The sequence below is a fragment of the Paroedura picta genome, chromosome 6 (assembly GCF_049243985.1).
Source record: "Paroedura picta isolate Pp20150507F chromosome 6, Ppicta_v3.0, whole genome shotgun sequence".
Classification (NCBI taxonomy): Eukaryota; Metazoa; Chordata; class Lepidosauria; order Squamata; family Gekkonidae; genus Paroedura; species Paroedura picta.
In genome coordinates this window covers 92092513-92105648 of record NC_135374.1, presented here as the reverse complement: position 1 = coordinate 92105648, position 13136 = coordinate 92092513, and the positions used below count along the sequence as shown (strand labels likewise).

The 13136-nt window shown below is 41.8% G+C and overlaps 1 protein-coding gene across 1 annotated transcript in view; it reads right to left on the bottom strand.

Moving 5' to 3' along the window:
- Window positions 1-13136, bottom strand: part of GAS6 (growth arrest specific 6) — a 52874-nt gene that overhangs the window by 2011 nt on the left and 37727 nt on the right. Inside the window, exons 10-14 of the mRNA XM_077343670.1 lie at window positions 11911-12100; window positions 9897-10061; window positions 7857-8025; window positions 5220-5392; window positions 3958-4186 (exon numbers count right to left, since the gene is read on the bottom strand). Coding sequence (XP_077199785.1) covers window positions 3958-4186; window positions 5220-5392; window positions 7857-8025; window positions 9897-10061; window positions 11911-12100 — 926 coding nt within the window. The remainder of the gene's footprint in view (window positions 1-3957; window positions 4187-5219; window positions 5393-7856; window positions 8026-9896; window positions 10062-11910; window positions 12101-13136) is intronic.

Genomic DNA, 13136 nt, shown 5'->3' with positions numbered 1-13136 from the left:
TTTGGTTTGCAGATAAGGCATGAAGGGGGAAGTAAAATTCTTCCCCCACTCCTAGCTTTACTGCCCCCCCCCCCACTGCTTGAAGCATGTTTCTCCTAGCCTAGCTTCCATACCAGAAATCAGATAGGCTGGAGGAAGTATGCTGAAAAGAACCAGATACAGGAAGGTAGTGTCCCATTTAAAAACAGACTCCCCTACCCCCACATGAAAGAAAATGCATAAACAATATAATTAAACCTTCCTTTGTCCTCCATACAACTAAGAAGTGTAATCAAACTGGTCCTACAAATTGGGCACAGAAGATAGTTTGGGTAGTTATTCCTGTAATTGTGTTCCTTGAGATTATTATTGTTATTCCTGGGATTGTGGTCCCATATTGAAGCCAGTGGAAACTAACAAAATAATGACACTGAATAGGCTTAAATGCCATGATAAATCAAATGGGATTAAGAACAAACAATTCTGAGCCCAAAACGTTATCTTTTTTGTCTACCGTGTACACTGTTGTTCTGCACATGACTCTTACCTAGTAGTACTGTTTGAAAGATGAAAAGTTTACCGCCAGGCATGAGACATGGATATCAGATACAGATATTTATCTGACTTCAGGGTTGCTAACTGCCTGGAGAAAAAACATCCTGTCCTTTTATGAGAAGCTGAATGGGACGTTATTTGACACATAATGTTAGTTACTTCCAAATTTTGCAAAACTTCATCTGCCCCAATTAAAAGGGCAAGACGTTTTTCATGAGGCCTGTTAGCGACCCTGTCTCACAAGCTATTAAGAATCAACCAAATAATAAATTTCTGTTCTTCTCAGACACACTGAAGGAAATCTGCACTAATGAGACTCAAGGTAATTACGTAGGTCATACATCTTTTGATCAAAGCTTCATTGGAAGTGTTAAAAAAAAACTCTTAGTAGATGCCTACCAGTATCCATGTAAACACTGAAGCAAGAAGAGAGAGACAGGATTTTAGTATAAGCCAATACATGATGAAATCAGCTTATATCAATGTTATCTGCTACTATTAATTCATAATCCACCTGTTACTTAAAACTACAGAGAATTATTAGCTTGCACCCATACACACACATTCACACAGAGAGAGTGGTTTTGAACTGGTCTCTCTCTAGCTAAGGTTATAAGAGCATTTTAAGGCCAACTAAGTTTAATTCTGGATATAAGCTTTCGTGTGCAGGCACACTTCATCATCAGATACAAATCATTATACTTGAGGGGAAATAAATAATAAAATGTATGAACTTATAATGTACAAACAACACAGTTTGCAGACACATTGTTGTGCAGTAAAAAAGGGACAGATTTCATCACTAGAACCAGATTTAAATATCCATTTTTTTAATAAGCATGATTGGATTTATCCATTCTCTTTTTATGATTTCATCTTTTTCTTATTTATCATGTTGTCAAACTGAGAAAAAAAGGGTCTATTGCACAGTCACTGCAGATGAAAACAAATATGTATACCCCACCACCTCCACCCCTAATTAATAAGAAAAAGAACTGATGAGACCAGAATGTGCGAACTTGCAGAAGAACCAGGCACAATCTAGCAGAAGTATAGAATATTTTAATCCTGTTTAATTTAACCTCAGTCAAAGAGATAAGAAGCAACTGAGATAGTATGATCCGTCCCACACATTTAGAATCTTCCAGGCACTCTGGATTTATGGAGAGGATCTTCCAAATTCCTCATTCTATCTCCTGAAGTATAACAGTTTGTGTCAAGCGCAATCCAACCCCTTTCCTCCAAAAGTATAAAGAATAAAGTTAATCCTCTAGGCTTTAAGGCAGGCAGGCAGTAATGGCCTGCAAGTCAGGGAAAACACTGCATTTTTCAGAATACAGCTATTTGAATAAAAATCACCGGAGGATGTAGGGTTTTTTTAATGGACAGGGGAAGGGAAACCTCTGCAAGCATTTTCACTTCTCCAGATCGCAGAATTTATCCACAAATTGAGATATCTTAATTCTCCTTTCTCTAAACATTGGCTGCCAGATTCAGCTAGTCCAAAAATAAAACACCAAAAGAAAAGCAGACAAAGATGCCCTATAATTAAGGGAGACTCAGGCCCTCTAAAGACCCTAAAGGCAACTAACAAAAGCAGTGTCAGGACCCTGCTGGACATTCCTGATCGTCATCTTATCTCTTCCCTCTTCCAGTCCTTTCACATTCTACATTTTTGGACCGCTTAGCAATGTATTGAACTTTTTACACCATGATTTTCTTAAGGCCACCTGACTAACTACCAGGTGATGGAGGTGGTGGAAAGTGTGGTCAAATCACAGCTGACTTATGACAACCCTGTAGGGTTTTCAGGGCAGGAGATGTTCAGAGGTGGTCTGGCCTACCCTTTCCTGCCTCCATGTCATGCCCCTGCTATTCTTTGTTCTCCCACCAGATACTAGGCAGGGCCAACTCTGCTCAGCTTCCAAAATATGATGAGCTTACCTGGGCTAACCAGGTCAGGGCATAAGTGTGATAGTGGTGTGTCTGTAACCAACTCAAGCATAATGCCCATGAGAGCCTAAGCATTTTTCCCCCACAGAAAAGACGAGAAACCTGAGTTGGTTCACTGGGTAGAGCAGCATGTGATGTAATTAATTACATAAATAAATCCCCAAATCATCATGGTTGCCTCTTTCTGTGCTTTTTCCAGCTCAGCCACTGCCCACTGCAAGCATAACGTATTCCAAATGACTCTGCATCACAGATCAATCCAGGGGTATTATAACATTAGTTGTTTTAGTCCCTTTCTTAGTAAGTTCCATCATGGAGTTTGACATTTTCACTGCTGCAGCACACTGGGGTGATTTTTCTCATTGAGCTCTCCCAGGTTTCTTTCCATCTCGTTCTCAGCCAGTTCTGACCCTATTAGCCCTGAGTTAAAATTGAGATCTTTGGGCTGAAGTGAGGAGGGAAACTTGAAGAGCGGAACAGGTGGAAGGAACCCACTGTGAGCAGTCAGAGGAGACTCACTGACACAGTGAAGCCCTAGAAAACTGGCAGATGTCAGAATAGAATCTTAGAATATGAACTGTGAGGTATTTGGGGATTTGGTTGCAATATCAGTCAGCCAAGTCCAAACTGATTCAGCTGTTGCTCAACCCACTTGCTCGAGCAATAATATTTGTTATTTTCTACTCATCTGTTTTCACTTGGCCACCTGGGTTGATGGTGTCCATAGGAATATCCTACATACAAGTTGTGAGCAGTTGTGCCACACATATAATTGTTCCCACGTTCACTAATGGCCCACATGTATTCAATCGTTAAAGTGAGAAGGCCCCCAAGATATTGCCAACGGGCAGTGAAATGAATCCATCCGAATGTCTTCTGGTAAGAGCAATATCAAAAGGCCAGGTTTTTCTGGGGATGGAGGGAATGAATGAAAACATTAATGATACTGCAATGTAAAAGGACTGCCCGTTTTGCATTCTCAAAGGTCTAACAGTAGCAGACGAGATAGATAACTTAACTCCTCTTGTCACACCAGAATCTAACAGCAGAGCTGCTACCCTGTAGAATGACTTCTGTGTTACAATGATAGATCTTTCTCAGGAGATGATTGTGGGAATTAATGTAGCTTTTTGCACATTTTCCTTCAGTACTTCTATGCAACCCTCACTTTCTTTACTGCAGATCTGCAAACAAAGCAAGGGATGCAATTCAATGCAATAACAACGGGTTTCTCTAGGAGAACAGATTGCTCCTTTTCCCTAGGCGCAGTTACAATTCACTTTCACCTTATTCAAAAATAAGGTCAGCCTGATCTGCAACATGATTTTAAAAAGCAACCCAGTGATGAAAAAGATCCTTCATAAGGACAAAGACTGAGAACATCATGGTTCAGTTACTGTTTCCCCGACTGCCAGTTTCATGAATTGTTAGAAAGAAACAACAATACGGTTTGCAAAATGTGATCATCACCTGGCAATCCTCCCACGTAGGTCTTTACAGATGACTGCAAATAATCATCCAGGATGGTCAAGTTCTCTTCTAGCTGTGAACTGCTTAGCTCACTCTGTCCGGCAGTCCCGTCCACGGTGAGCGATATTTGACTGTTGTTGACGGCAACATCAACCAAGTGCTCTTGCTCATCACAAATGTTTACTGCCAGTCTGCAAACCACGGTGTTCTCCACTGTCACAACAACAAACTGAACGGCAAAGGAAGAATAAGGAACAACATGGAAGTGGTACATATTCACACAACCCCCTCCCCCTTACCTTTAAGGCACTTACGGAGGCCTTAGTCAGTCATTTAAAGTTGTAATGGGCATCCATCCTCAAACATTCTGCATTACTTTACTTACTAGGGAAACTTTGAACAAAGTTTATTTTGAAGTTAACTACAACCACAGCAAGTTCACAAAGATATTCAATATACTTGTCCTTATGAATGTGCACACATGAAGCTGTCTTATAATGAATCAGATTATGGGTCTAGCAAGGCCAGTACTGTCTATTTTGACCGGCGGCAGCTTTCCAGGGTCTTTAAGTGCAAATATTTCATATCACATTCTACCTGATCCTTTTAATGGGGGATGCTGGGAATTGAACTTTAGACCATCTGCATGCAAAGTTCATGTTCTGCCCCTCAGCCATAGCCCCTCTCCTTGAAACTGGCTGATACAGCATCAGTCCATCTGGTGCCCGGGAAGATATTTTCTCCTCTCTGCTAGTGACTTGACCCTAGTGTCCAGAAATTTAACTTTCCCCCAGCTACATTACATAGAATTTGTAACAGATTTCAAGTAAAAAGACTTAGTGGATGATCCTAAGCATGTTTACTAGAATGGCTGCAACAATGGCCTCTGAAAATTCACCACTAGTACACATCTTATTCAGCAGTTCATATCTGACCTACTCATAAAAATGTCACAAAAGGGAACATTTCAGATGAGACTTCTGAATGCTCCTCCATTTGTACTCTTCCCTGTTCCAATGGGATCTAGACATCTGGAACACAGTCCTGCAAAATTAGCATTTTAATGTCCTGTTCAAAGGAAGAATGAAGCATGTGCTTAAAGCTCTCCCACTGAAATCAATCAGACCTAAAATTGCTTAACTTTGGCTTGGTTAGGCATTCAGTTTACATGAATCAGTCTTGCTGTGGTTCTTCAAAGCCCCTCCCAACACACCATATACATAACAAAAATTATATATATAATAATATAACATAATATATACCTGCTGTTTAAGTTTTTTTGTAGAATGATAATCAATAAGAGCAACTGACAAAGGGACGACTGCTTCACTTTTGACTAGAGCAAAAAGCACCCCAGTATCTGTAGCCGGCCGAATTAAAAAGTTAATTTTTACTTCCCATTTCTTCCTAGTTTCGTTACCATTGTGAGGTTGTACTGGGGAGAAAGAGAGAAAAGGAATATGTAGTTAACAACAACATTCTTTAAAAAATAAAGATTAAAGTAATCAAGCAGCAGATACAGTTTGCCCCTCTGAGACAGCAGCTGCATACCAAAATTTTTCACCCACAAATGAAAGAAAAGACCATTGCCAAAGTATGTCAACAACTTCTCCTCTTCTAGTTCAAAGAACATCCTGTATCCCTTTAGACCAGTGGTCCCCAACCTGCAGTCCGTGGCCCGGTACCGGGCCGTGAAGGCCATGGCGCCGGGCCGCGGTTCCCTCTCCCCGCCCCCCTGCAGTAAAAAACTTCCCAGGCCGCAAGTTTGTGACCCGGGAAGCTTCTTACTGCGGGAGGGGGGGAGAGGGAATCAGGGCCGAGCCGCGCATGTGCACATGCGCCCTGCGCGGCCGAAATCGCGCATGCGCGGCACTTTCGCGCATGCGTAAAAGTGCCGCGCATGCGCAATTTCGGCCACGCAGGGCGCATGCGCAATGCGCGACCGTGCATGCACAGTGCACGGGCGGGGCAGTTGGGGACCACTGCTTTAGACTATCTGAAACCAAAGTAAAGGCTTGGATAAAAGTAGTAGGAAAAGATCCTGCGTTGAGCAGGGGGTTGGACTAGATGGCCTGTATGGCCCCTTCCAACTTTATGATTCCATGATTCTATGATTATATAGCTCAGATCACCTTCCCTATCTTGCTTTATTAAGTTGGCCTGAAGAGTCAGGGAGACAGAATTTCAGACAATGTTGGGAAATGTTGAAACCCTTCTCTTGTTTATGACCAGAAGTACTTTTACACTAATTGGGGGGGGGGGGGCGGGGGGGAGGGAGGAGAGGTTTAACTCTAAGCTGGAATTTCTGTAATCAACAGGAAGATCATCAACCTACGGTAGTCATAATGATTACTCTCCAGCTTGGATATCAAACAACTGCCACTGAACGATCTGATTTTGACTCCAGCTGTGGGGAAAACACTTTCACCAAAACCATGGCACACTCAACAAAGCAGATATAAACAAAACACTACCCAACTATGCCCTGGATCCTGTCTTCATTTACTTCAGTTGTCATGCTTTGTGAATGCATACCACACTAGCACCATACAACCAGAAAAACAATCCATACAATGTTTTTGAAACTTGCAGCAGGAAGCCTCTCCCCTCCCAATCCTGTATTTTTTTTAATCTATCTTGCTGTTGTGGGCACAGATCTAGTTATAACAGAAACTGGCTACAAAGAAAGACACTGACATTTAGACCAGAGTCTAAACAAATTAGAAAAATGGAGTTGAGACAGCAGGAGTAATTGCTTTCAATAATATTTAGGGGCCAAGTATATTTTTTAGGTTTGAGAATCCCATATTTGTGTGTATAGCCCACATTTGCCCAGGGTTGCAGTTGCTGAATCTATACAATAAGAGACAGCAGTTACCACCAGACAATGTCTATAACAGACATTGCCAAGACACAGGGTGGAGACTCCTTGTGTAAAAGAGTATGACCAGATGGCAACTTCCAAAGTGCTTTCTTGGACATCCCAATGATTGACAGACAATTTCTTCCCCTCCAAGACCACCCTGCATTCTTCATGAGGAACCTGCCATATAAAGTGCTCCTTCCACCTAAGTCCCTCTCAAGTGTATTGAGTGACACAGGGCCAGGTAGAACCAAATCTCTAGATGCAGCTGAATGAGATGCTCAACAGTGTTCCTGATCACTGATATTAAAAGTCCAGTCCTTGTGTAGCAAGATAACATACTAGATAGATAAGATTCCAGGTATGCTACCAGATCAGCATAACAAGGTTTACTAGAATCTCTTAAAGTTCCAAACAAAGAGATTTCTCTGGTATAAAAAAATATATATCCTGTATCACTCATCACTTCAACAATTAGGGATTAGGTCCTTTAATTGCATGACTAGATTTGGATGGCATTAAAAATGGTGGAAGAGCTGGAGCTTTCCCAGTCTCCTCAAGGAGGCCAAACTTTCCCCTGCTCCTTGATTCTGTGACTTTCAGAAGTTAATCCAATAAGGAAGCATTTTGCATTCAAAAGTTCCACAGGGCCTGCAAGACACAGCATTTATAGTTTCAGTCAGGAAATATACCAAACTGATTTTCACCACTGTATTTTAGGATATAGTGAATTTTTCTTCCTCGTTATGGGCAGTAACTGGAATAAGGAAGGTCCCCAAGTAAAATATAAAAATGTAAATACATTAGTGAGAGATAAACACTATCTCTGTATTTATAAGAATTAAACGTGTGTGTTTTTTGTTAATTTTAAATAACATTATCATTTTTTCATTACCCTCCACAACAAACTGGCTTGTTTTAACAGATAGGACAAAAAGATTTATTTAAAAGGATGGCATCACTCTCTGCTTGGGGGGGGGGGCGTCCTTTGTTTTGTTTTGAAGAGTTAGAAGGTACAACACAGCAAAACACTTACTATAACTGAGATTAAAGACAGCATAACCGTTGCCAGGGTAGAAAGAGCCTCTTCCTGCTATTCTAAAGCACTGCATCTTATTATTCAGTTTCACTGTGTCTTCAATGGTTGTGTCGTCACCACTTAGAAAGTTCCAGGCCCGCATGCAGCCATCTATTCGAGGGTTGATCTAGCAAGGTAAGGCAGAACATGTAAATCTCTTACTGGTTGCCAGCCAGCCTTAGGATGCTTTCACTTTCTGAGTAAACATTTATGTTTTTACTAGGGGCCAAGCATTCAATAATACAACGGGTGCTAGATTGGGGGGTGGGGTGGAAAAACTCCGTGGACGGCCTCCCCCTCCCCCCCGGCAGCTATAAGGGAACTCACTGGCAGGGGCAGCTCTCACACAGCAGGGATCTGCAGCCTCCAAGCCTCAGAGGGAAGTGGAGGCAGGAGGGGGTGGTCAGGGGTGGGGGACGAAAAGTGATTGGCTGGCTGCTGGACAGACTGGCAAGCCGGTTGGAGGAGGAGGCACTCAGGGGCAGGACAGTTGCCCTGAGTGGGCATTAAGTGCTGAGTGGCACTTAAGCTATGAGACACGCCCCTCCTCCAAGCCCTTACCAGAAATATTAAGATGAACAAATATGGTGCTCCCTGACCAGTACTCAACTAATTCATTCCTTTCAGAACTGGACCCATTTGCTGCTAACATTATCAGTGAGGCATTTCTGGTGTATCTGCCTAATGTGATTACTCAAATTTCATGTTTACCAGCATATTCCAAAGTGGGTTTACATGCATTATATACATACTAGTTTCAAAGCCCCTTTATAAAAAGGGGTTTTGAAAGGCGCGTGAGTCCGGCAGGGAGGTTCCCTCGGGCGGCGGTCTGACGCTGCGAGAGGCGCGAAGCGCCTCTCGCCGCGTCAGACCGCCGCCCGAGGGAACCCCCAGCAGTTGCGCGAAGCCGCCCGAGGGAACCCCCAGCAGTTGCGCGAAGCGCGGCTGCTGGGGCTTCCCTCCCTGCCGGTCTGACGCTGCGAGAGGCGCTTCGCGCCTCTCGCCGCGTCAGTCCGGGAGCAACTGCGAGCCGCGCTGTGCGCAGCTCGCAGTTGCTCAGCCAGGGAATCGGAGGGACCAATCGGCAGGCGCAAAGCGCCTGCCGATTGGTCCCTCCGATTGTCTGTCGTGAGGAAGGGTCCAACCCGGACCCTTCCTCATCACGGACAAAGCCCACCTCTAGGGGGCTTAACGAATTATTTAGTCCGTGGCGCCCGTGGCGCCACGGGTTGTTTAAAGATGGTGATGGTGCCTGAACTAGTAGCAACTAACCAAGACAGCTTATTGAAAATATTAACTCAGTCTGGAGAGACAGTAAAAAAGACAAATTCACTGATTCATTAGGAAAAAGAAGACTCGCATCCAAGCATCATCATCATCATAAGTAATAATTCCCAAAAAAGTTAAGACAGAAAACTGTAATGACTCCCTTTAAATGGACTTCAACTGTTGCTATTTGGTGGTCTCAAAAAATCCCAAATATTTTCAGGATTTTTGGGCCAGCCATTTCAATTAGTCAAAAAACTGTATTTTAATGTTCCTGCTGAATTAATATCCACTTATGTATTTGTCAGATACTTTTCCAGGTCAGATTAGCTGAATGCGCACCCCTAGTCTTCTTAGTCCAGTGTTCAATCCCTGATATTTTAATTTTAAGGATCTCAGGGAGCCTTTGCTTATTTGAGGCACTGGAGAGTTGCTAATAGTCAGAGTAGGCCATACCAAACTAAATGGATCTTTGGCCTGGCCCAGAAGAAGGTACCTTCATATATATTCAACAAGTCACAAATGGACTTGCTGTAAAGACTTGATTTGGGTACTAGAGACAAAACACTTTATGAAAATCAGCAATTTAACATTAATAATTTCATTTTTCTTTTGAGACTGTTGACACACATTCTACTATACCCAGATTAAAGCTCAATGCAGCCACCCAAAAATTGCTTTTGGCATTTGATTTGTGCCTGCAATCTCAGTCTAGTTAACAACATTACTTACTGGCTGTACAAGATGGTGGGTATTAAAAGGAATGCCTCCTACTGTTAGATGTAGCTGATACAACCCTTTGTCCAAAATAAACAGATCTCCTGAGACAGCTATCTTCATAACTGCATCCTTGTTGACTTTTATAATCAAACTTCTCTCTAATTCTTCAACTGATATCTGAAACATAAAAAAATTACAGATGGGATCAGGGAGAAGTATCAGCCACAATAGGACAAACTGTTCTGTACTCTACTTGATAAACCATCCTTGGTTGTCTAAAATGTATAATTCCTAATGCAATCCTAATGCAATCACATTACATGAAGATTATATTAGGTTTATCTTAGCCTGATCTTTTCAACTCTTGGAAGCTGAGATGGGTAAGCCCTGGATGGGAGAGTGCCAAGGAAGTCCAGGGTCCTATGTAGCACCAGTCAAAGGCAAACTACTTCTGTTGATCGCTTGTCTTGCCAAGCCGCTATGAGTTGACTATGACTAGACTTCATTTTCCACCAGTACCTCAGGGTTGCATCTGTCATTTTTTTACATTTGAGATTCTAATGTAGAAATTGTTCGTGCATTTTATACATTTTTTCCCACCACAACCAGGGATAGAAAACTATTTTTATATATGAAACGACTGATCAGTGGCTGTCTCACCAAAGAGTCTGTGCCATCTAGTATAATGGTTAAAGTTGTTGTTTTAATTTCCTGATCATGAAAACAATGCTGTCTTAATTTGTCCTGAAACAAGTGAGCTCACTATGCTTTTTCAGGATGTTAATACTGTGGCATTTTCATACAATATGGGTCACAGCAAATGAAACAATAACCAAGTTTCCCAGTACCTAATTCCATAAAGTTTGTAAAAAGTGGGAGCAATAGTGCATTTGTTAGAACAGAGAACCTTCCAGGCTCATCCAGCATTTTGAAAGAGAAAGAAGAAACCAGTAGATTCAACCTAAAAAATAACAAGGCTTAGTATGGTAAGTAATATAACTCAATTAATTCTAGTTGCATAATATAAAAACCTGTCAATTCCTTTACTGTAAAAACCCATAGGATTCATGTGCAAGATCTAATTCTGCCTTTCTTACTTTTATTTTAATTCTAAAACTCAACCTATAAAATTGATCTCTGAGCATGAATCGCAAATCATCAAGAACACTCAAACTAAAAGAACAATTTCTGGCTGAGAAAAGAGAATGAATGAGGATTAAAATGACTGCCCAGCCTATCCAAAAAGCTCTTGCAATTAAATCAAATTACATATTAATTACATTTAAAGCCCACATTATTCTCATTCAGTGGACAAGTATTCTATAGCTGCACAAATATAGAAGCCACAAACACACCATATGATCACAGCATCTTCCTACCTTCTCTTTACTTTTCCAGTCAAGAGAGGAAAAATCTGGAATTTATTGTTGTGGATGGTTTTAGGAAATTTGATTGCTTCATAGTAAGGTTTTTTGGGTCAACAAATACATTATATAATCTCGCAGTTCTGGTTTGGCTGTTGCAACTGACAAACCGGTGCATACTAACTATTTGGCTGTTTTCCACAGTAGATTTAATTATTCTCAAATAAGTACCTTGAGCCAATACATTATCTTTGGCCTTTATAAAGCTCCACTCCAGTGTTCCACTTAAAGCGGAATATCATTTATGTTACTGACAGTGGCTAAGTTAGCAGGTACTGCAAAAGTGTTTTACACATTTATTTCTTACCAAAATAAATTAGTTCTCTTTAAATGAGAGTTTCTTTGTTTTTGTGAGGAATACATTTTGCATTGCATACAATAATATCCAATAATATTTCCAAACTTCAATTTGCAAGCAGGTCTATGTTCAAAGCATCCTAAGCAAGCAATTAACACTGTTACGGAGAAACCAACTGTTGTTGCAACATAAACATCACATCTGCAGACAGCCGCCTTCTGAGAAATGCAAAATGTTCCCAGCAAACTTTTGGAAGTGTGGATTTTAAGAGTTATGAAAAGCAACCTATGATAACCACACTCACCGTTTGCCACATTCCATGGTTGATAAGTGGCCCACTGCTAGTCACGCGGCCTACCCCTCTGTACTTCAGCTGCAGTTCTAACCGACCATTGCGCAAAGCCAAGACTATCCATGTACCGTCCTTATGGCCTCCAGCAAAGAAAATAATGCCTTCAGGGTCAAAGGTTCTAAAGTCAAACTCAGCCACAAGTCTAAACACATGGATGAAAAAACACAAAATTTAAATCATGCAGCATGGCATGAATGGAAAAAAGCATTGTGTTTACCATATAGATGTATCAATCTAAACCCTTAAGAACTGCCTTTAATTTCTGTTGTATCTGACAAAGAGATGGCATATAATTAGGTTCAGGAACAAAAAAAGGTTATCAACAAGGAAAATGTCTATTACCGTATACGTTCGCATATAAGCCGAGTTTTTCAGCCCTTTTTTCAAGCTGAAAAAGTCCCCCTTGGCTTATATGCGGGTATAGCTGCCAGATAAGATAGGAGGGTGGGGAACAAGTAAACTTACCTTAAGAAACAGAGGCAAGAAGAAATAGAGATGCAGCAAGCCCAGGAGGGAAAGAACAGACCCCGCCTCCCCCCTCCCTAACTTAACAAGGCTAGCATGAGGCTAGCACGTGTTGCAGGAAGCTCTGAAGCCTCTGTCTCAGAGGGAGAGCAGAAGGAGGAAATGCCCCTAGATGAAGGAATAAAGGCAAGAGGGAAAGAGGAGGGTGGGAAGAAAAGGGGAAAAATCCTGTCCAAAACGGGAGGGGGGAAGAGGAGGAAAGGAGAAAAAGCCACTATCCAAACACCACCCTCGGCTTTTATGCGAGAATAAGATTTTCCAGCATTTTGTGGTGTAATTAGATGCCTCGGCTATATGTGGGTCGGCTTATATGCTAGTATATACGGTAGTCTAGTGGGGTTGCATCCCCATTATGCCAATAGATCTTTCCCTTGTTGTTAACTTTTTTTTGGTTCCTGGATTTTTGTTTGGGTTTAGATTTTTCTCCTTGTTGATCTGGATATAATTAGGGTTGCCAGTTCTGGGCATACCTGGAGATTTCTGAGCTGAAGCCTGAGGAGGGCAGGGTTTGGGGAGGAAAGGGACCTCAATAGGATATAATGCCACAGAATCCACTTTCCGAAGTGGCCACTTTCTCCAGGTGGAGTGATCTCCGTCACCTGGAGATCGACTGTAATCCCAGGAGGTATCCAGTCAACACCAGGAGGTTGGAA